This window comes from Silurus aristotelis (assembly GCF_946808225.1).
Source record: "Silurus aristotelis genome assembly, chromosome: 23".
NCBI classification, from domain to species: Eukaryota; Metazoa; Chordata; class Actinopteri; order Siluriformes; family Siluridae; genus Silurus; species Silurus aristotelis.
In genome coordinates, this window is record NC_139596.1 from 8,207,969 (window position 1) to 8,233,142 (window position 25,174).

At 37.0% G+C, this 25,174-nt stretch overlaps 3 protein-coding genes across 3 annotated transcripts in view; 1 reads left to right on the forward strand and 2 right to left on the reverse strand.

Annotated features, from left to right (window-relative positions):
• prkg2 (protein kinase cGMP-dependent 2) lies at nt 1-20,249 on the forward strand. The gene is made up of 19 exons (XM_083526856.1): nt 1-386; nt 3,096-3,569; nt 4,158-4,324; nt 6,828-6,941; nt 7,573-7,678; nt 8,270-8,333; nt 10,592-10,669; nt 11,609-11,703; nt 11,883-11,951; nt 12,031-12,129; nt 13,063-13,207; nt 13,407-13,543; nt 15,090-15,179; nt 15,259-15,400; nt 15,489-15,652; nt 16,463-16,585; nt 16,988-17,050; nt 17,875-17,941; nt 18,747-20,249. Exons 2-19 carry the CDS (start codon nt 3,103-3,105, stop codon nt 18,840-18,842), a joined length of 2,286 nt encoding a protein of 761 aa, XP_083382982.1. The 5' UTR covers nt 1-386; nt 3,096-3,102; the 3' UTR covers nt 18,843-20,249.
• On the reverse strand, nt 20,247-25,174 carry bmp3 (bone morphogenetic protein 3). Its single transcript, XM_083527008.1, has 3 exons — nt 24,616-25,174; nt 22,972-23,867; nt 20,247-22,180 (listed from the first exon to the last, which is right to left on the reverse strand). The coding sequence occupies exons 1-3, from the start codon at nt 24,857-24,859 to the stop codon at nt 21,989-21,991; spliced, it is 1,332 nt and encodes a 443-aa protein (XP_083383134.1). The 5' UTR covers nt 24,860-25,174; the 3' UTR covers nt 20,247-21,988.
• The window catches only part of cfap299 (cilia and flagella associated protein 299), a 64,936-nt gene continuing 64,901 nt past the window's right edge, over nt 25,140-25,174 (reverse strand). Inside the window, exon 6 of the mRNA XM_083527058.1 lies at nt 25,140-25,174. Within this exon, the coding sequence (XP_083383184.1) occupies nt 25,148-25,174 (27 nt within the window). The 3' untranslated portion in view covers nt 25,140-25,147.

A 25,174-nucleotide genomic window follows, 5' to 3' on the forward strand; every position in this document is an offset into this window, starting at 1 on the left:
ACACCAAATGTATCCTCCTCCTCTTTATTATCACAAACATAATCAGTATCTAAAATAGCGTAATGTTAAGTGTATAACTATTTGAATTTTCCTTATCATGTTAACTTTATCCTTAGTTATCATCATCATCATCATCATCATCATCATCATTATCGTCATCCTATTCATCAGATTTTATGAGACCCTGCAGGCTGTAGTGGGATCATACGGAAGCTGAGACAGAAAACACACACACACACACACACACACACACACACACACACACACACACACACGCTTGGAGCTGAAGTGTACACAGAAGTGAGTCGGATTCAGGGAAATATCACTCCAGCTTTTTTCCCTTCACTTTCGGATGAGACTTGGGTGGAGCTACTGGACACAAACAGGTGAGCTAATGAATGTGTTTTGTGTTAGAAAAGTAAAATGTGTGAACGGAAGTGTAAGAAAACAGGTGTATCAGCCGGGGTCTAATAACTGGGGGGCAATAAAAATCGGGAAAATGAACGAGTCATCATATAGGTGCTCTTTACTGTAACCGTGTCCTCATGCTATCTAATGTAACTGATAAACAGCAACACAGTCTCATGGCATTTCGTGATACAGTCGTAACAGATACACACGATATAGTGATCATGTAAATGTTTTACTGTGAATAATAAAACCATATAAGTGTAAGTAGCATACTAAGTAGCAAACTGTGCTATTTTCATAGCAGCTATATTTTATTACAATAAACTAGTCGATATACTTTTTTGATGATAAGTATAATAACCATCTTCAACAAAACTATTATTTCTTCCAAATCAGACTGCAAAGGTAAAAGTGAAATGTGTAATTATTTCAAACTAAAGACAAAAATACAAAAAAGTGTGATTTATTAAATAATGAAATTAACCCCTTTACTGTTTTAAAAAAAAACAACAAATCACTTTAAACTAGTCACATAAGAGAGTTTCTACTTGCTGTGTCATGTTTGGGGCAGTAAAGACAGGAAGTAATAATGTGTCTGTCTCAGTTAATGCTCATCTCTCCGGCTCGATACACTCCTTAAGAGCTTCTCAGATTCTAGCTTGGAATGCTTTCCAATCAGGACAACTCTTTGTTGTGTTGTTCTACATCCAGTTTTGTTGTCGCTGAGGTTTTTAATATTCCTTAATATTTACAACATCTTTTAAGCCTGTATTCAAACACGTTCATATGATATTTATGGAGGAATTCAGAGTTGGTCATACATGAGGAATGTTATTTCGGTGTAGGAGTTCTTTAACTCGGACAAAACTGGACATGTGCATGGTTTAATAGTGTGTTGGCGTTTGTACGAGTCACATGTCTGTTATAGTAAACACTGTAGGCTCATTTATGTTTTACAGTTTCAGGCTGAGTGTAGGAGTATTCAGTGCATAATGTACAGCGTTGTTGTATACATTTTCTGTATATTTTCTTTTCGTTCCATACATGTCAGACTGAAAATAAAGAATAGGCTCATCATCATCATCATCATCATCATCATTAACAACAACACCATGACCACATGGTGTGTGAGTGAGCTCTTGAGTAGCATCATGCCTTCTGAATAATTAATCAGTAGGATGAATCACGTTGGGGTCCTGTATTACATTTAAATCTCTCCCTCGCTCTTTTTCCCCCTCTCTCTCTCTCACTCAGTATCATTTCACATTTAAGAGATTATTTATTAATAGATAAATGTCCCTCTAACCTTTATCATCAAATAAAGCTGTGATCTGTAGTATGTAAATGCTAGCACCAAATCGAAAAATCTCCCAAAGTAACACACCCATTTATTACCATACAAACTGTAACTACTCACTACTAATATTAGCTTTAATTTTATAATTTTTTTATATTATATATTATATTATATAATTTTTTTTATATATTTTGATGTTGCTTAGAATGAAAAATGTGAAACACTTACAGGAAATTGTACTCAAACATAGGAAGGAATGTGTAAATATACTTAAATACAAATGAAACAAACAGAAACTGAGATAGTTATAAATAAATCAAATGGATAACACATAAACTGACATACAATACTCTCTATATATATATATACTATTTAGTGGACCCCTGATTGTCACACCCATATGTGAATCTTCCCCTAGTAAAAGCCAAATTTGTTGTATTGACCTGTATATAAGGGGTCCCCAATGTTTTTTCTTTGTGGGCTACAAATTTCTTTCTTTCTTTAATAGTGTGCCTGTAACAGAAAATCACAGGCCAAAGTGACGACCAGTATTAATGTGGAGATTTTGTGATTATGGTTTTAATTTATGCACTATACAGAGATATGACCTTTTCTTTTCATGAAATATATAGCCTATTACACGAACATTATTACTACCATAATAAATTTTTTTCATATCCACTGCTATTGAAATCAAAACATTTACATACTTATGCCTATATATATGGCTGGTGGGTGAATCCAACAAATAATTAGGCTAAGTTAATATTTACAGGTCAACCGGTAGTGGATTTTACTGATACCGATAACCAATTAATCAACTGGTAGTTTTTAAAATGTACTCGATAAAAAAAACCCATAAACCTATGTAAAATAGTACTGAACTTCATTACAAAAATAAAAAACAGTACTAAATCATAAAAATATGCTAAAGCAAATATAAATGAATATATTTATTAATAAATATAATTATATAATCAGAAAATAATAAAAAATTAATAATAAATGATATAGCGCTCTTCATGCAGTGCGCCATCTTTGGCATTGCTGTTTCAAATGTGGGGGTGGATCGTTTTCAGCGCACAGGTCATAGTTTGAGGACCCCTGCTTGTAGAGATTTGTGCTCATTCAGCCACAAGGGTTTTAGAAAAGTCAGGTACTGATGTTGGGCCTGGAACAGGTTTGTATCTCCTAGTTCAAGTAGGGGGACTTAATGCTACTGCATTCAAAAACCTCCTATGCAACTGTGTGCCTCCAAATTAGTGGTAACAGTTTAAAAAAGAAAATATTGTCAAAAAATGTCAGTTGTCTCAATACTTTTGCCTATGTAGTATATCTAAATTATGTTAGTTGATTAAAATAATAACAATTGTTTTCCTTAATGCAGTGGAAGAATGGGAAACAGCTCAGCCAAACTGAATCCCTTCATACATGTTAATGGCTCAGCCAAATCGAAGCACAACACTGATTCGAGCAGTGGTCCTCAGCGCCTCAAAATGAAGGTGGAGGAATTGGAGAGCCAGCTGAAGAAGAAGGAAGAAGAACTGAGTGCACAGCAGCTACAGATCAAACAGCTGGAAGAGCAGCTCACACAGAACAACCAGGTCATTGCTGACATCTCAGATGCTTTGAGAACCAAGTGTCTCCAGCTCAGTAGTTTACAGGAAGCTCTGAAGAAACAGAAAGATTTGGAACTAATGAACTCACCCACTGAGGCAAGTCAGAGACTTAGCGGACTGCTGCGAGACAAGAGAAAAGGAGCCAAAGCTGGAGTTTCTGCTGAACCATCATCTAGGACATATGATTCAAGTAGCCTGCCCAAGTTTTACTTTGAGAGTGCACGGGTGTGGAAAGATCCAAGGTCAGGAGAATAAACTGCATTTATTGTTATTTAGTGTGTACAATCAGGTAGAATTTTAATGTTGAGAAAAAATAATTGTCTCATCTTTTATACATGAATTATGAGGATGTGCCATTCAGATGGTAATCTCTATAGAGACCATGTTGTGATAGCTCTCATTATATTAAATCATACCATCTGGGGGTTAATTAACTATTCTGCATGCTGGTATTAACAATTTAAGAACTAGTGCATTTGATAAGTGAAAGAAAGGGTCTGAAGTGCTGTCTAATTAGCTTGTCTTGAATAATTAAAAAAATAAATCTGTCACATCAGTTCGGTGCCCCTAAAAGCATCCTAAAAAGCGTTTGCTTATCTGTCCTCGTTAAGACCACTCAATTTATACAGTTTATTAGTATGTATTGAGACATCATCATTTATAATTGGCTATGCTTTTGATCAACACAAATTATATTTATTGTTCAGCTTGTTAAAAATGTTTCAGGAATCATTTTACAGTACAATAATTATTCAGGAATACATGATCTGATCTCATTATCTAATCTGATCTCATGATCTCATTATCTGATTATTTTATGCTAATCACAGTGTGAAAAAGCTTCTAACAGATGCTTTGAACAAGAATCGATATCTGAAGAGGCTGGAAGGACAGCAGCTTAGAGACATGGTGGAGTGCATGTATGAGAAAACATACCAACAAGGAGAGTGTGTTATTAAGCAAGGAGAGCCGGGGAACCACCTGTTCGTGCTGGCAGGTAAGAATCTACAGTACTGAGATGCACAATATTATTAGCTTGGTTTAAAATTGTTGCACAAAAAGAAACACCAGAAACACAATATAGCTGATGCTGAGATAAGTTGTCATGACAGTTTACATTTAATAAATAATGCTTTAATTGTAACAATAAACTTCCATGATAATAAACGTAAAACATGTGCCAAATCAAATATCAAATATGCGGATCACAAATAAGAATATACAGTGAGGAAAATAAGTATTTAAACACCCTGCTATTTTGCAAGTTCTCCCACTTAGAAATCATGGAGGGGTCTGAAATTGTCATCGTAGGTGCATGTCCACTGTGAGAGACATAATCTAAAAAAAAAAATCCAGAAATCACAATATATGATTTTTAAACTATTTATTTGTATGATACAGCTGCAAATAAGTATTTAAACACCTGTCTATCAGCTAGAATTCTGACCCTCAAAGACCTGTTAGTCTGCCTTTAAAATGTCCACCTCCACTACATTTATTATCCTAAATTAGATGCACCTGTTTGAGGTCGTTAGCTGCATAAAGACACCTGTCCACCCCATACAATCAGTAAGAATCCAACTACTAACATGGCCAAGACCAAAGAGCTGTCCAAAGACACTAGAGACAAAATTGTACACCTCCACAAGGCTGGAAAGGGCTACGGGGAAATTGCCAAGCAGCTTGGTGAAAAAAGGGTCCACTGTTGGAGCAATCATTAGAAAATGGAAGAAGCTAAACATGACTGTCAATCACCCTCGGACTGGGGCTCCATGCAAGATCTCACCTCGTGGGGTCTCAATGATCCTAAGGAAGGTGAGAAATCAGCCCAGAACTACACGGGAGGAGCTGGTCAATGACCTGAAAAGAGCTGGGACCACCGTTTCCAAGGTTACTGTTGGTAATACACTAAGACGTCATGGTTTGAAATCATGCATGGCACGGAAGGTTCCCCTGCTTAAACCAGCACATGTCCAGGCACGTCTTAAGTTTGCCAATGACCATTTGGATGATCCAGAGGAGTCATGGGAGAAAGTCATGTGGTCAGATGAGACCAAAATAGAACTTTTGGGTCATAATTCCACTAAACGTGTTTGAAGGAAGAAGAATGATGAGTACCATCCCAAGAACACCATCCCTACTGTGAAGCATGGGGGTGGTAGCATCATGCTTTGGGGGTGTATTTCTGCACATGGGACAGGGCGACTGCACTGTATTAAGGAGAGGATGATCGGGGCCATGTATTGCGAGATTTTGGGGAACAACCTCCTTCCCTCAGTTGGAGCATTGAAGATGGGTCGAGGCTGGGTCTTCCAACATGACAATGACCAGAAGCACACAGCCAGGATAACCAAGGAGTGGCTCTGTAAGAAGCATATCAAGGTTCTGGCATGGCCTAGCCAGTCTCTAGACCTAAACCCAATAGAGAATCTTTGGAGGGAGCTCAAACTCCGTGTTTCTCAGTGACAGGCCAGAAACCTGACTGATCTAGAGAAGATCTGTGTGGAGGAGTGGGCCAAAATCCCTCCTGCAGTGTGTGCAAACCTGGTGAAAAACTACAGGAAACGTTTGACTGTGTAATTGCAAACAAAGGCTACTGTACCAAATATTAACATTGACTTTCTCAGGTGTTCAAATACTTATTTGCAGCTGTATCATACAAATAAATAGTTAAAAAATCATCAATTGTGATTTCTGGATTTTTTTATTAGATTATGTCTCTCACAGTGGACATGCACCTACGATGACAATTTCAGACCCCTCCATGATTTCTAAGTGGGAGAACTTGCAAAATAGCAGGGTGTTCAAATACTTATTTTCCTCACTGTATATATATATATATATATATATATATATATATATATATATATATATATATATATATATATATATATATATATATATATATATACACACATTTGTTTTTTGTGTCAGAAAAGTATAATCCAGATCTTTCAATCTGATAAACATTTGTGTAAGGAGTCTTTAATTAAAACAGTCAAACATCTCACAGAATTCAAAATATATTTACAGAGCCCAAATATATATTTCTGTGTAAAGTTTAATTATAGAACTGATATCATTCATATCATGGTACTTTGATATAAAAATATAACACATCGTTCAATTCAATTTAGTATTTTCTACAGCCATGGTACAGTATAATTACAGTTTTCATAAAACCATTTGTAATAAAAACATAAAGCTAAATAGAGTGCAGGATGTGGCTTTAGCTTTCATGTGTCATGTGGTTAAGTTTAGTGGTTAAGATGTTGGATTTCTAATCGGAGGGTTGTGAGTTTAATTCCCAGCACATCCAGCTGCCACTGCTGGGCTCTAGAGCAAGGTCTGTAATTCTGGTAGTTAGTCTGTTAGGAGATACGGCCTAGAAAAGAAACTGATGACAATACCAACAATAATGAATTAAATTTATTATTAAAGCACCATATAGCTGTTGAATGATGTTTATATTGAATATATATTTGTTTATTTGCTTCCAGATGGCAACCTGGATGTGTATCAGAATAACAAACTGCTCACATCAATTGCAGTATGGACAACATTTGGTGAACTTGCCATTTTATATAATTGCACTCGGACTGCATCTGTAAAAGGTGAAGTATTGTGTAACAGTTTTTATTTGGAATCAAAATAAAAAGCTAATAATTGAATGTAATAAAATAAAATAGCCTGAACATTTGCTCTTGTTTAGATTAGCCGTTCATGTGTGTGTTAAATAAACAGGGTGACCTCAGACTTGAAGGATATTAAGGTTTTGACATCGTCATACTCATTGAATACAAGATTTTAACACTATTTTTTGTAGCTTTCAACATCAACACTGAATTAGTTTTGGCTGAAGGCACTTTCTCTAATGTTTTGTAAAATGCATTATAAACTTTAAAGAAACACTGACTCCATGTGAACCTCCTGCTTTCTCAAGTTGAACACATCATGCATCAGAAAATAGATGCAGCAAAACAATATTGTTCAGAATCTTGGTTCCAGCCAGTTAGTATAACACTTTACAGTGTATCCTTTAACAACAATTTCTAGCTTTTACTTTGATTTGACAAACTGCGATAAAACCTTAGCACTTTCTAATGTCTCTGTTAGATGTAGCTATTGTGTCTTGGTGACTGGTTCACCACATGTAATCTGGTCTCAAGCAGTGAGGCAGAGGTTAACCTTTGGGCGCATGCTTGCATTTCCCTTGCATTACCTGCTGTTTTGATGTTCTTATAGCGGCCAGTAATGTCAGGACCTGGGTCCTTGACCGGGAGGTCTTTCACAACATCATGCGAATGACCGCTGAGGCAAGACATGAGCAGCACCGCAATTTCCTCAGAAGGTGATATAACTAAAATATCACACTGTTACAGCTACGATATTGAATTAAATTGGCTTAATTTAAAAATCTGATTGGTCAGAAATAAAGAATAAATCTTGCACTGACAAGTTGCAGCGTTATAAAGTAATAAAACATGATGTTATTAGTGCATTGGTCCTCAGCTTTACTGTATTTATTATTTGCTATTAATTAAGCCTTAGTCCAGCTAGACACTATTGTCTTTATACTTATATACAGTGTTACAAAGTTTCAAGTGCAAGTGCGGGACAATGCCTTGAATACACAAAAGAATACAGGGATGTTTTTTCTTATATATGACTTATGAAAGTAGCAGCAGCTAATCTTGAATGTTTGCCTGCCAAACGAATGAATACTGGGTTAAAGGAAATCTCTCTGTCTCTATCTTCCTAATTACATATTTAACATTACTGGGTTTCAGATCTAAATTGAGTGTAATAAAAAAACAAACACATTTGCTTTCTGTTCTCCTGTGATAACCAATTGCACATACTTTTCACAAAAGGATCTGTGTTCTGTTTTAAATATATTTAGTTCCTTTTCATTGATTTTATTTTCTTCTTTTTGTTCCAGTGTTTCACTTTTGGCCAATCTTCCAGAAAACAAGCTGACTAAGATTGTTGACTGCCTGGAGGTGGTAAGTAAAGATCTCTATTCTTGATATTCTCCTGAATGCAAAAAATGTAATCACACCTCACATCAATGACCTTGTGTTGGAAAGTGCAGGCATTAGTCTGTCATCTGCTCAGCCAGTAGATTGTTATCATAATTATTTGACTTATTGTTGCCATAATTATTTGACTTGGGCCAGGTAAAGTGTTCCTGATTTGAAGGTTGTGTGTAGAAATGTGGCACAGTCTGTGCTTTGTTAAAGATCTGTTGGACAGCTGATTCGGGCTGCTGACTGATTTATTTCAAGTCTCTCTGAGGGGGCTGAATGAACGTTTCTAAAAGAGTGTGGGCTTTGTCAGTTTTGTGTCAAATAACCCCATTCACATTCCCCACCTTCTAAAAATACTTCAAGGACATCACGTGCCCCTCGGTTCGAATGGGAAAATTTTGTTATTGAATCATTCTGATGAAGATGATTATATTCCCTCCCAAAGGGGACAGCAAGCATTGTCACTCATTAGTGGTGTAGATGTTTCGTACTGTGAAATTCAGATAATATGGGGACTTATCATTAAAAATTATGGGGTGAGAGAGTCTTGAATTTGATGTAAAAAGATCCAGGGCTTAGAGAACTTCTTGGATGAAATGATCGTAGAGCTATGTCAGAAGGACATGTGGATGGATCAGGAATAAATTAATAGGAATCACAATTTTGAGAGAAGGGCTAGAACTGGCTTTCTGACTTTCAAGAAACTGTAACTGGTTTCTAAGTTAAAAAAAATACTAGCGAAATTAATCATGATTGACGTTTAAGCAGTGGATCTGTTTCTTTAACCAATCAGATTTCATATTCGCCTCACAGGGCCAGCTAACTGACCCAGAAAAGCATCAGCATTTTTCCGTCCTCTGATTAGTTGGTCAGATGAAAACTGTTACAGCCAAGTTCGACTGGCAAAACACGTGTTTAGCTCTGCACACATTAATACATCAAGTTAGACTTTTTTATGCCTATGGAGAAAGAAAATTTGATTTGGTCTTGGACATACTTAAAAATACATTTTCAAGAAAAGCTAGACATTCTGAGGAGGTCGGCCATCCCTGAAGCTAGCTAGCTTGTCTCAGCATGGGAAATGGTTTGTTCGCCAATTCCAAACCAGTGAATACGAGTGGTACATATTATGTAGCGCTGCATATTATGAGTCTGCATCTCTGTTGAGTAGGTTGTATTTTATTTAAATGTTTATGTTTTTGTGATGTTTTTAGACAGATATTGATTCTGAACTGCTTCAGATGATGTATGTGGCACAGTTGCGGTTGTAGTGTAGAGGTTTGGAGTCTTAACTGGGTTTCTTACTTTAGTAAAATGGTATTCACCCTCCAAATGTGAAATGCCTCTCTCTCTTTGTGTTGTTATATTGCGTTTTTTGTATAGTATTGATGGTTTCTATAATTGCGACTTGATAGTGGTGGTATTAAGAGGTGGATTAAGTCAGGTAAGTCCCCACTGAAGACCCAGGTACCAAATGCACGGCCCGCCACTCCATTTAAGCGTAGCTTGGAAGCTGTCCAGTTTCACCTTAGAAAAATGTAGCAGTTTCCAGACAGGAAACTTCTTGCATGAAACAGCAAGACATTTTATTTTCAATTAATTAATTAAAAAAAGGAAAAGAAAGAATTTAGAAATTAAGAATAATTTATGAAATTTAGCTGCATATATTATTTAACCCAGAACTTGCATTTTGTAGCGTTGTTTGATCTTGTCTGTGTGACATTTCACGTCTTCCTTGTGTTTGTGGGTTTCCCTGGTGTGTTTCTTTGGTTTCGTTTTAGCTATAAAAACGTGTAAAAGGTATGAATGAGTGTTCAGATTTGCCTGTATATATGTGTGTGTGTGTGTGTGTGTGTGTGTGTGTGTGTGTGTGTGTGTGTGTGTGTGTGTGTGTGTGTGTATCCAAGATTTCATATGTGTTTGTGAAATACAGGATTTAAGTGCTGGCAGCTGTTGATATATAAATATATATTTATCTTACTAATGAAACATGTAATATTAATGTGTATATGAATGTGTATACTGTATATTAAGAAAGGCTGAATGTACATATGTAAACACATATTTAGTTCTCTACTAACATTTTTATCATGGATAATTTCATTTTGTACCTTTGAGTGAAAGTAGCAGCTTTCCTGTATATTCCTTCGAGAATATTTCTACAGGCGTACACCAGCACTGACTCAATGGGAAATCAATAGCTAAATAAGATCTTCTTTGTATTTCCTCATTAGGAGTATTATGACAAAGGCGACTATGTCATCCGGGAAGGAGAGGAAGGAAACACATTCTACATTATTGCCAATGGAAAGGTAAAAGCCTCACTGCACACATACTGGATTTAAATCAAGATTCCAGATTATCAGATGTTAGCTGTTTGTACATAATCTCAAGTTAGATAGATCTAGTTTAACCTATTTTTTTTTTTAAACTCTTTGAAAAACTGACCAATCCTAATATTTTAGTCTTCCTCCCCCTAAGGTGGCTTCTTCTATGGTGACTTTTCCTCAACATCACTATGTTGGGTCTATAGAGGAAATGTGTGTCCATTTTTGTGGGAGGTAGAGCATGTTGAGATAAATCAGTAACCTGACACTGCAGGGGTTAAGAGACAGAGGTCTCCTTTGGGAAGTTACAGGAACTGTTTATCATGAGCTACCCGGTCATGGATCCCCTGGTGGGCCCCCCCATAGCTGCAACTCTGACTGCAATGGGGAAGACAGATGTTTTTTTCTGAGAGCCATTTAAGTGCCGGAAATGATGCTTCTCGTCAGCCTGTCGCCACCCTGTCCAAGGCGGCGTGTTGGGAATAAGCCCATTAGTGTTAGCCACCAAAAAGCTGCCTATTAGGTCAAGAGGGTCAGCTGTGGATCACTTTACACGAGGAACTGTGCATCTAATCATAGATTGAGATTAGAGACCCAGAAATACCATACAATGACTTTGGAATAAATTTGCTATGTTATTACAGAAATGTTTGTTATTAGCGGGAAGATCCATTTTTTTTGTGTTGGGACACAACACTGTTTTAAACACTAGATTGATAATCTAAAAATGACTTTTAGGTTATGATATTTCTATTTAGTTATCCAATCCCACTTATGGATATAGTCATATAATGGTAGAACAGTGTTCCACTGGGATTTGTTAATTAGTATTAATGGATCACGATTTATCACTTTTGTTGGGTGAATCACCATAAATTAAGCAATGTGTTCCCTGTATATCATATTTAATGTGATTCTACTCAGATTAAAGTAACCCAAAGCACCAAGGATCACCAGGAGCCCCAGGTCATCAATACTTTACAGAAAGGTGATTACTTTGGAGAGAAAGCCCTCATCAGGTAGTTTTTCTTTACAATTGTTAAGATAATTCATAATTTTATGCCACAGATTACTTTCAGATATTATCTGCACAATGAATGTAATTTTTTTCTTCCATTAAAGTAAAAATGGGATTTCAAACAGCCCTTAGGGTACATTTAAATTATACAGGAATGATGTAATTTCCTCCTTTTTTCAGTGATGACGTCAGGTCGGCTAATATCATAGCAGATGAGGATGGTGTTGAATGCCTCGTCATTGACAGGGAGTAAGAACGCACTCTTTTCTCTTTTACTAATGCATAGCTAGACTTTGTTCTCTAATAACTTTTATTATTCTCTTCCCAGAACATTTACTCAAACTGTTGGCACCTTTGATGAACTCAAGAAATATCTTCAAGGCTATGTTGAGACATTAGCCCGTGATGACAAGAAGAGAAATGCAAAGTGAGTGATGCAAGTGTAAGCATGTGTTATAAAATACACAGCTGTTACAAAATGTAAGAACAAACATGGACAGTGTGTAATAGTGTCCTCGCTTGAGACAGAACATAAACAGAGAATAATGATTAATACTGAGTAATCCTGAATGAATGACGAATAATGGTATTAGTACAGTATAAGGCAAACAGGTATAATTGTACAAGTACATATTTAATAACACACTCAGTGAAAAAAAGAAAGCATTGTTCAACACTCATAACAGATTATGACATCATAATCATAAATATATCTCATCATATTTTCTAAATCTTGGCTAGGTTATCTTATAACTTTGCTATTTAAATCTCTATTCATCACAGAGTGAATGCCACATGCTCATTCATTCATTCATTCATTCATTCATTCATTCAATTATTCATTCATTCATTTTTTCCTGTGATTTTCTCCCTAAGTGACTCTCATTGAATTTCCACCAGTTATTTCTTCCCTATCAAATGACAATACACTTTAAATCAAGCATAGGCAAGCATTATCGTTTCAATCTGCTGCCGGAATCAACATTTTACTATCTGCCCCATTTTTCTTACATCCTCACATAAATATGCTCACCTATGATTGGCTACTATATCAGTTTTGTTCTGTTGGAATTATTAATTGTTTAATAATTAAACTTTTGGTCTCCAATCATACCTGAAATACTTCTTTAGTTGCACTAGTATTTTATGCTCATGATAAAGACTTTAGATGGCTGCATGTTGTAGCATAAGCCTAATCACTTTAATACAGTTTTAAGAACTATAAATAGCAGAAATGTAAAAGTAGAAGTGTAAAAGTATTTTTCTCACCCGTTATACATTAAGTACCAGATCAATTTATATTTGATTTCAGAGAAATATTACTCTCTCTGAGGCTTGTGTGTTGTTTTTTTTCATTCAGGCGGTCAGGAAGTAGTACTCCCAGCTCTCCCCTTGCCACTGATCAGGTGCAACCCAAAGAGAAAGACATTACTTCTTCTCTTTCCTTCAAAAACCTAGAGATCCTCGCTACTTTAGGAGTTGGGGGATTTGGTAGGGTTGAACTGGTGAGCAGTTGTGCTTAATTTATTTGACCCAAAGTGTAAATGAAAGAATGAACACCCACAGTGTATTCCTGCCTTACATCCAGTGTTCCCATGTTTATATATTCATAATTTAGTTTCAGGTTTAATATATAAAATAGTTTGAAAACAAGTTGCAAAGACTGTTCAATGACATATATTTGAATGGTTTCTCTTTCACCAGGTTAAAGTAAAGAATGACAATCTGACCTTTGCGCTGAAGTGTATTAAGAAACGTCACATTGTGGACAACAGACAAGAAGAACACATTCACTCAGAAAGGAGAATCCTGAGTGAGACCTGCTCCCCTTTTATTGTCAAGTATGTTAAAGTTGTCTGTTTTTGCAATGCATCATTCTTGTTTAAAACATTTATTAAATGCTTCCTATAAAATGAGTGCTCTACACAATTCCGTGTTCATACAGCATGTATGCAGAGTAGCATTAGTCACTGATGCATTAATGAATGACTATAATACAATTTGTTCCAAATAGTGAATTTAAATAAAGCTCTTAGTTTGTAGAAATAGCAGGAATTGCATTTGACAGAAAATATTATGGTCAGGAACAAATAAAAGAAAAACTTTTCTCTCTTTTACATCTCTTTTACATCTCTAAGAAATTATGAACTTGAAATGATGAGGCTAAGAAAGATTAGGTCAATTTAATTCTTAGACCATGTGACAGCACTTCTTTTTAGTTTTTCCCAGTGTTCAGTTTGGACTTAAATATGAAGACAGAGATTTTAATATTTAAAGCACTAAATACAGATAGAGATAATAACATATAATAAGTAACAATATACACAAACAATATGTAAATTAGATTGATGCAGAGTACAGCATGTTCCCTTTCAGGAACTCAAATTATGCCAACACCGCTTTGGGAATGCTTCCGCGCTCTGAATCACGTGTTAAATTGGTCCAACGGAAAAGCACGATGTCACCAGTGGGGTGACGCCCCGACACGAAAGCTATAAAAGCACGTGCCCTGGAGTTGGTGCTAGCATGTGTTTGTTTAGGAAGCGCTCTGTGTTTGTGTGCCTTGGTAAGCGTTAAAAAGAAAAGAACAAAAAATAAATAAAAATATATATAATGGAAAAGAAATATAAAGGCAAGCGGTCCACACAGCTTGTGTGTAGCTTGCTTAGGGGCAGAGCATGCTCGGTCGGCTCTCGAGGGAGCCAGCTGCCCACATTGCGAGCATATGTCCATGTAGACGATCCGCTCCCGGAGAGCGCACTTTGAGGAGCGTGCTCCCACTCCTCACGGTTCTGGCCACGCTTTTGCCGAGGTGAAGTGGCCATTCGTGTCTTGGGGGTTGCAATTGGATCTGGCAGAGGGTTTGGAGGCGGGCCTGTTCCTTTATTATACCTCACCTGCCAGATCCAGCACTTCCTCCCTGAGTTTTGGAAGCTCGCCTTTTGGGGGTTTCTTTCCCCTGTGCAGAGACCGATGCGCTCCACCTCGCTACTTCTGAGGAGGGGAAGGTAGTGACTCGGGCTGTAGCCAAGCTGGATATCGCTTTGCCAGCCGATATGCAGAATTATGTCCCCTAAACAAGCTGGACGAACGTTTGCTGTGACCAACGTTACTGCCTCCATGTTGGTGGTTGAAACATGCAACAAATCAGATAAAAACTTAGGTTTGTATATACTGAGGAATAAGGTCTATCTATAATGTTATCTTCTCACAAATAAATCCTAGTTATTGGTGTAATTTTGCAATCTGCTAACTTAAAAAGATCCCAACAAAATAACACTTGCTTATTAATAGTGCTAGTTTGCAATGCTATTATGTTATTATGTCTCTTCTACATGTGTAAATTATATAACACTTTTTGGCAATGTTTTTAACCTTTTTTTTTAGAATGTACCGTACATTTAGGGACACCAAGTTTGTGTACATGTTGCTGGAGGCATGTCTGGGTGGAGAAGTCTGGAGTCTACTGAGAGACAGGTTAGCCTCAATATGATTCAATGTATAGTTCTTTCACTCTTACACCATTACTGACTTTTTGTGTCACTGATATATTCAGGGGAAGCTTTGACGAGAACACTGCCAAGTTCTGTGTGGGTTGTGTGACTGAAGCATTTGAGTACCTTCACAAAAAAGGAATCCTTTACAGGGACCTAAAGCCTGAGAACCTAATGTTAGACTCAGATGGATATGTAAAACTGGTAGGTAAAGCGAATAGACTGTGGATATTATTGAGTACATGCTTATTAAAACACTTCATGGTTCACTCTGGTCAATGTTCTCGGTCAGGTTGACTTTGGTTTTGCAAAGAAGATCAAGTCTGGCCAGAAGACATGGACATTCTGTGGGACTCCTGAATATGTGGCACCTGAGATCATTCTGAATAAAGGTCATGGCCCCAGTGTGGACTTTTGGTCACTGGGAATCCTAATCTTTGAACTTCTAACTGGAAGGTTTGAACCAACTAAATATCCAACTGACACCTTTTTGAATGATTGAAAATGAGATTATCTGCTTTGAAGTGCTGCAAAACAAATTTTTTAGGTGTTATTAAGTTACCAAGTAACTGCGACAGCACAGACAGCATTTAACATTTTTGCTTGTTTTCTTGAAAGTGCATAAATGAGAAGGATCAAAATATTGTTTCTCATTTGTTACTGCTGACCATAGACATACATTTTTGATTATAATCACAATAATGCTATTTAGATTTTAATAATAATAGTATTATAAACAGTAATTTAAATTCTATTTATATTGTACATTTAATAAATCTTAAATAAACCTCAAAAATAGTGTAAATATGTACTTCTACTACTACAACAAATAATAATAATAATAATAATAATAATAATATTAATAATAATAATAATAATAATAATAATAATAATAATAATAATAATTATAAATAATAAATAATAATAATAATATTAATAATGTTAATAGCAGTAATAATAATATTAATAATAATAATAATAATAGTAATACTACTACTACTAATAATAACAATCATGATTAAGGAATAAATGCTAATAATAAAAATACAAATATTAAAAAGAAATAAAACAATATATATATAAAAATGTATGCACCACTCCTACCATGGTACAGCATACATTTTTGAAATGTTAAAAAATTTTTTTTAATTTGGACAAATTCTTTGAAAATATAATATTTTTCTATATTCTTGAGGAACACATGCTGTCTGTAAAAAAGACCACACACAAACCTACATAACTCTTTAACTAACCTCTCTTTCACAGCCCTCCCTTCACTGGCTCAGATCAGATGATGACCTACACTTTCATTTTGAAAGGAATGGAGAAAATGGACTTCCCAAAGAAGATCACAAAACGGCCTGGAGATCTCATTCGAAAGCTCTGCAAGTAAGATCTGAAAGTTCCAAGATGTCATTTCATAAACAAGAGAAACGTGTTTGCAGCATTGAGAAGATCAGAAAATTAACAGTTTGAATCTAATGATGTCACAACCAACTGAGATGCATGTCATACACTTTTTCCTCTTCAATCAGAGACATGCTAATCATTCCATGACATCTTCGAGTTGTATCTATGTAGAAGAGGGCACATTCTTCTGAGAGTATTATACATTATGCAAAAAAGAAATTGCAAACGACTAAATTCATTTAGAAAAATAATTGTTTCACTGTAATTACTGATAAGTTCATTGAGGGTACACCATCTATTGCCCATCACACAATAAAAAATAAATAAATAAAGGTTTAATAAGTAAAACAGACTATTAACCATTTTGTTTTCCCTACGTAGGCAAAATCCTTCTGAGCGTCTTGGGAATATGAAGAATGGAATAACAGATATCAAGAAACACAGGTGAAGGAAAACACATACTGATGCACTGACAGGTGGACGTTGAACAGTGTGTTTATTGTGGAGTTTTGGAAGACTGTGCTTTACCTCCTGACATTTCCAGCCAGACTTAATTTAGACTGTAATTAAAGAGTCTGTGGTCAAAGGGAGAGCTGAGATCTGCTGCTGATTTGCGGTTCTTTAAGCATCAGTATTTTTTAAATCTTCATCAAATTATGTTAGTGTTTTGCATTTCCATGCTGGGCATAATAAGTGTTTAACATAAAGCTCACAAGTGCTAAAATATGTGAGCAGAATTAAATATGTTCTTAATTCAGACTATTTATTCCACATGGTTTTTTCTATATAGTTATAGATTAATTCTTTAATTCTCTGTAACACATTGAATTAGGAAGGGGGCTAGGATGCGACTTTCCGAATATGAAAAATATATATTTTTCAACAGATAATAGCAAAACAGACAACTGCTACCTTTGTCCTGTCATTATTGTAAACTCAACGTGCTTTACTGAGAATTTCTAATCCAATTGGTGTATAAAGTCAAACAGATGGATCTTGATCTGTGTGGCAATCTGCGGCTTGATCTGATTTGCCGCACACAGCCCCAGGCATAGCGGATGGTCCGCTAATAGTCAAGAAAAATATATTTTCTTCCCCTCTCAGTTCAGACAGGATCCTGGACAGACCTTCAGATATTTCATTATACGTTGTTTGTTGTTATAACCACTAACTCTGCATGCAATCAGTGTTGATCATGAAATATCATGTTGAGGACAGGTTGTGAAATGCAATGTGGTCTTAATATGTGCTGTTTGTTTGCTGTGTAGGTGGTTCACTGGCTTCAGCTGGAATGGCCTTAAAGAAAGGACTTTGACATCACCACTGAAAAGAGAGGTAAGAGAGGATAAGGCTCGCTGACCAGAGTCACACGGTTGAGCTGGTGCTGCTAAGTCCTTAAATTTATGATCAGAAGAGCAGAGAATATCTAAATGACTCAGCAAAATTTCTGAACATACTGAAATAAACCTGCATATAGCTAATTTAACCAGTGTACAAATAATGGAATATTTGGAATGCTCTTATGCGCATAATTAACCTTGGATTTAAATAAAGTGCTTTTATGGGGAGATACTCAGGGCTGTGGTGGTTTGATGTGATGCATGCACAGAGTGGGATAATATCAATTATTATATTACATATCATATTATCTCTTCAACATTATAACAGCTATAAACTGACACTTTTGTTCTTTCTCTTTCTTCTTTTTTTACTGGGACAATAAGAAAAACCTGTCTTAAAGCTTTCCACACAAACTTCTGATTATTTCAGAGCACTGAGACTTGAGACATAAAAAAACCTAATATCTCCTAAAAGAATTTTTCATATGAACATGTTTCAATCTATTTTTGTGGCATGCCCACTGTACAAGTCCCTGTGTTAGTATAGAAATATGTTAGTAATATGTTAGAACGAATAGAATATTCCAAACCTCACAACTGGACCTATTGTAAGATCTGCTGTTATACAAAGGAATTAGATCAGAATCAAACATTCAACACTGATGTGATGATAATAATACTGTACAATTTCTAATGTGTAGTAAAGAAACCAAATAGCCAAATTGATTATGTTTTAAATGTTGAAAAGTCTCATTCTGACCTGAATGTAACCTAAAGATATGATCTTGCACTTTTTCTAGCTGAAAGGACCAACAGACCATAGCTACTTTGACAACTATCCACCTGAAGATGAAATTCCCCCTGATGAACTGTCTGGATGGGACATGGACTTTTAACAACCTTTACTTTTCCTCCTTTTCATACCTCAGTGTGAAAAAGGTCAAAACTCCTACATCATCCTTTTCCCCCAACCACAAAGCCATCAGAAACCCAGCGTATGGCACAACATCCTCTGACAAAGCACAGCCTTGAGTGCAGGCCATATTTGTGCTGGAGTAGGTGGCAGTATGGAGGAGGAAGAACCAGCTGGGAATGTGGCATTTGAAAAAGAACTAGGCCAGTGTTATTTGGATGATGTTGGTAACCCTGCTCAGTCTTATAGAGTCATTTCATCCTGTTTATCTGCCCGCTTTTGGAGATTAATGGATTGTAACTGCTGGGTAATGTATACCACAGCGTTTTCCAAAGAACCTTGCCCAGGAGGTTTTATTTTGTTTAAATTGCGGACTACGAGCAGCAAAGAAAATGACGTGAAACCAGAAAAAGTATTTACCTTTCTTTGACCTGGAGAACCAAGAAGGTGAGATGTGGCTACTTTTGGAAGCCAAGTGCCGAACCTGTGAACTCACAAACCGAATGTGGGTGTGAACGCCAGTGATGTGGCTTCAAAGTTGGACCACAGAAGATGAGCTCAACTGCTGGCTTTATTTTTTGTCATTCAAATGGACTTGTGTGAAATATTTATAACCACTGAGAAACTGTGTGTAAAGCTTGGAAAGTGCTGTTTCAGTTTTACCTTGCCCCCTGCACTTGAGCCAAACCCACATTCTAATAAGCTTTGTGCACATCTAGAAATGTTTTTAGTTTCATACATTAGTGAATATTAGGAGATACTGTTATGAGATTGTTTGAATTGCATTTTCTCTGGACATACACAATGTGGAAAAAAGTATTGGGACACCTGATTTTTCCAGCCATATGCAGTTATTCCCCAAACTGTTCTCACAAAGTTGGAAGCACACAATTGTATATGATGTCTATAGATGCTGAAGCATGAAATTTCCCCCCTCACTTGAACTTCAGTATGAGAACAAAACCTGTTCAAGCATGACAATGCCCTGACATGAGCAAAAAGCCAGCTCTATGAAGATATGCTTTACATGGGTTGGAGTTGAATATCTTGAGTGGCCTGGTATAGAGCACTGACCTCAATCCTACTGAACACCTTTGGGAGAAATTGGAACGCTGACTGCATCCCAGGCCTCCTCACCTCACCTACATCAGTTCCTGACTTTACTAACACCCTTGTGGCTGAATGAACTCTAATCTCCAAAATCACACTTCCCAGAAGAGTGGAAGGTATTATAACAGTAAATGGGGACTAAATGTAAAATGTAATGTTCAAAAAGTACATGCAAATCTTATGGTCAGGTGTCCACAAACTTTTATCCATATAGTGTATAATTCAGAGTATTGCTTAATTGACTGATTAAAATTCTGAATAAATAAAAAAAATCAGATCAGTGGAACATACAACTTTATTTATGTCCAAAAGAAAGCAATCTTTCAGGTGGGGTGAATGAACAGAAACAAACTCTATCAGTAACTATAAATGCATGTACATTACTCATGTGAAGGCTCCAACCCAGATCTCACCGAAGGCTTTCCTTGCAGGGAGCAAAATCTGACAAGATATGCGACATAAAGAAAATAAATAAATGCACTTAAAGCTCATTTCCATATACAAATATAATTTCTTATGAAGCTTATTATACAAGCACAACCTTAGAACTAAATCATTTACACAATAGATAACATAGTATAGTATAGGAAGCCTTTCTGTAAAAAATATATTATACAAATATTGAAGGAGTGCTCTGTTTTCTGCTAATTTTGTGGTATATATTAAGGTAATTACTCACTTTTACATATATATATTTCTTTTAATCTGCATACAATGGATGTGTATAAATTGTCAACATGGAAAAAATATACATTTATTAACATGCATTGAAAAGGAGACAAGCATTAGTTCTGTGTAAATATATGTCAAAGTAGAAGTCGATGAAATGGAAGAAAAAAACTAATATTTTGTCACATTTATAGGTATAAAAAACAAAAAGAACTGAAGCACCGATTTTAAACAAATGTAAAAAAAAATTGAAGGCACTTTTGGGAACCATATCGTATATACAGTTAAAGACTGGATATATTTTTATATGCTTTATCATTAGTATACTTTACTTTTTTGATGACTTGGCGTATTGTAATTTATTTAACATATTCAAGGAAAACGCAGTGACCTTTGTAAATAAGGCCCTGAAAATGTGTCTTGGCACAAAGTTTACAATAATAATGACAGACAGAGGTTTGCTTGTAAGATTTTTTTTTCTTGAAACTTGGGTAAATTGTGACACCTTGATGAATGACTGAGTTAAAGTATTCTGAGCCAAAATAGTGGTTTTGTGGTATTTACAGGGGAAAAAATGCACGCTAACATTATTGTTCACATGAAATTCCACAATATGAAGTCAACAAGGACACTTGGTCAGTAAGTACACTGGAGTTCAGACTGAGATCAGATTGTGGTTTGTGCGCAAATTCTATCAATAAAAACAAATATTGCTTTATTTACTTTAATTTATTTATCATGCTAAATTAAGACTTTAAGGTACTATGTTGAACAGTCAACGCAAACAGTGTGTGTGAGGAGCGCACTAAATCACCCATTTACAATGCTGCTGATAAAATAAATCAACATACTGAGTTCTGGAGGAAAGAAAACATTTTGGCATTGGAATATAAGATATATCTCTGTTATATAGCAGCAATAGATAAGAACGTTATGAGTAAGCTGAGTATGAGTATAGTAAATGTGACATAATAGTAACAGCGTAATGGTGAAAGGGAGGAAAAAAACTGTACAAATTCATATTATCTTTCATCCCTACATCCCCAACACACTACTCTACACATACAGAGAACAGACGCACAAACAAGAATAGAAGTCTCTTCAAATGTTCATAACAGCAATGTCATAGAATTACCCTGTGTTCAATCGGGTGGGCGATTCTGCAAAATTTGCGTTTTCCTTCCAGACGGTTCGTGCAGACTTGAAGCTTAACAAATAGCATTTGTCCAAAGAATTCGAACGGAATCATCTTCATCTACAGGGATGTAGTCTTTCATCCAGTGCAAAATGGGAATGGGATAAACAGGAAGATCAGATGATCAGGCAGAGTCTGGCGTATGAAACGAGTTATTATCGGCAGGCGCAGGAGTCCACTGTCATGTTGGGGTAGACCTTCAGAACTACGTTCTTGTCCTCGTCGAAGAAGAGGATACTGAGTGAGGACATCTTCTCAGGGACGCAACAGGGCTCTGGGATGCCAGGGACGACTCCGACTGCCCGGACGATGCTCTGGATGGTGGCATGGTTGGAGGGTTTCAGTGACTGTGAGAGCAAAGTTAGAGGAATTAGTTACAGACATCTTCAGGAGCATCCATAAGGGATCAGGTACAGTGAGTATATAATAATAACCTCACTGGGTTTTAAATATTCAAAACAGCAAAATATGTGAGTGAAGTAATAAGCTTTGCACCTGAACTGTCTGAAGAATCACTTCTAAACATTATCTGACAATAATTCTGTACTAATTGTTGAGAGGTTTTGTACGTTTTGTAATAGAGATTTGTTGAAATTATGAAACAAATAACAGCTGAAAGATTTGAATGCCATACAATAATGGGATGGATGACAGGATCAGACAACTACCTAGGATACTAAAAATCCCAGAATGAATGGTTCTCAATACACCAACATGCTTATGAGGCTTTTTGTTTGTTAAGTAACCTTCTTACTAATAATTTAATTCTATAAATATCACAGATTCAATGACAAATCGTTTACACTCATACACTGTGTGTAAATATGTACAGTAAAGTTTTCCTGTGTGAATTATTTAGCAATGTTTAAAGGCCAAATGATGGAAATGACTACATCTTACCACTGGGTGGAGCTGAATATCTATTTCAGCATGTATGTTAGACTGCTTTGTGTAAACAAGTTTTCCATCAAAACCAATTCTTTGTACTCTAGAGGTTATGATTTCATAAGAGAAAACACGTATCCACTGATGTAAGAGACCTTCTCCCCACATAAGGAAATTATACAAACAAAAAAAAGAACACTGGAATAATTATATTTGTATAAAATGATGTGAATCGCGTGAAAAAGAAACATACCTTTGGCATTGGAAACTGACATGATCCTGAGCAGTAATAGGCATCAAAAGACTTTGGAGAGATAATCCATTCACTCCAGCCAATATCTGCGAAGTCCACCTTCAGATATCTGCGAGCGCAGTTCTTTGGCTCGTTCCACTGCTTCTTCCGCGCTTTTTTAATGGTCTGCTCATCAAACTGCAGAAGTGGGTTTTTGTCTCTGGGGTTCTTGCGAGGTTTCTTGCGTGAACGCTTGGCTGCCTTGTTCTCGACAGGGTCGTACGGGCTTGTTTCATCCCAGGTGTGAATCTCATATGGGTACTCAGGGCCCGGGAGCTCGTTGTTCTGCAGTGGTAGAAGGATATTAGCCGAGCGCTTCGTCCTGTGCGGTAAAGTACTATTGTGGTTGTGAAGTCTGAGTTTCCGAAGTCCAGGCACTAAGCTCCCTTTGTGCCTCTGGAGAGTGGACACCACACTTTCGGGCTCGGAGATGGCCGAGTCATTGGCGTAAACCAGAATGTACGGCGATCGGTCGGACAAGAGCTTCTTCCATGGTTGTCCTTGTGAATCGATAGAGATGCCGATGAGAAGCTCGTCATGATGCTTTGCCTCGTTGACTACACGAGTGATGTCCGTCCACTGCCAAGATATGAGGTCTCTGTACATAGTGGAGACATTAATGTGGAAGTGTCCGACGTTTCTGGTGCTGTCGTTCAGAGAGGCGAAGATCCAGACACCGAGGTGAACGTGACCATGCCGCCTGAGGCCGTGACGAGCACACGTTTTGGACTTCAAGCATCTTTGGCTGCTGTTCTGCAGGTCTCCGATATAATAGTGCAGCGTTGCTGAGAGAACATCTTCCGAATTGGTCAGGGATGTAAGATTGAAGATCTGAAGTCGCTTGTTGTTGATGGTACCTGGACAGAGATCGAAAGTTATTTTCAACATAATTCAAGTTGTTTCATTCAGCAAGATTTTGCTTGATCATCAGAAAACTTTTAGCTCTGACTAATGTTTTTTTGCCTCTTTAAAACCTCTTTATATAAGAACAGCGTGTATTTAGATCTAAGATCAGGTAGGACTAATCCCAGCCAGATTCTCATCTCACAACAAAATCAGTAGTAAACCCCTGATTATTCAGTGTATTGTTAGTGCACTGTAATAACTCGAATAAACGTGTGGAGAATATCAGCGTGTTTTCCCAATTCAATACTCACTCAACATTACATTTATAAGATTTTGAATGTGTGTTTATACACGAATACTGTCTATTTGGCTCTCAAATAAGAATCGAAGATAATATCTATGAGCACACACTTCATCTGACACGTGCGCACTCCAAATTGTACACCCTTTCATTTAGAGACGCACAGTGCATGCAAAGTTTGCGGTCAGATGAGAAAGACAGCACTGCATTTAGGAAGGCAAGTACTTCATGTGTTCATCAGCAGGGCTGAAAAGTGCATGCGCTGAGGTTTTGACTGCAAAGCACGCGAGTACAGCAGGTGGATTTCCCCAAACAGCGCTCGCGCAATACTAAATGCGCAACTTATATTCGATTTGTAGTATTCGAGACTTAGTAATGCATGCAACACATCGTTTTGCTATACAGAAGCAAACACGCATTATCACGACACTAATGAAATCAATGCAGCAGGCACATACCCGGGTGCGCTCTAAAGCTGCGCACCGTGTTGCCGTCCCGATGCGGAAAGCTCGCGCTCGTGTACTTGCTGTAGAGCATCTGCATGTGCTCAGACACTGTATCCTGCACGGACTTCTCAGACTGGTCTGTGTCCACTTTGTGTCCAAAATCCTTCGTTAGTCTAGAGAAGTGATCTTTCAGCAGGGCACAATATCCACAACACACGCAGCTCCATCCAAGAAGGAGAACCAGCAAACGATTCATGGCGCCGTGAAAAAGCTGTACAAGGAATTCGCTCTGTGCTGATCAGATGCGCTCGACTGTCCTACAAATTCTTATCAAACGAGCGAAAAAGAGAAGCCCCTAAAAAGAAGCTGCAGCGTGATGGTGGGGATGGAGAAAGTGTGTGAGGAGTGTGTTGAGTATGGTGCGTGTGGAGCGCGCGCTCGGGCTTTTGTGCGTGGACGCTGCACCGCTGGAGGGAGAGCCAATCGCATCCGCGCTCTGCTCTCATATGAGCGCCGAGCGGAATGGGCTGCAGATTTATAGGGCTTAGGGGAGAACCCTGAGGTACTTCAC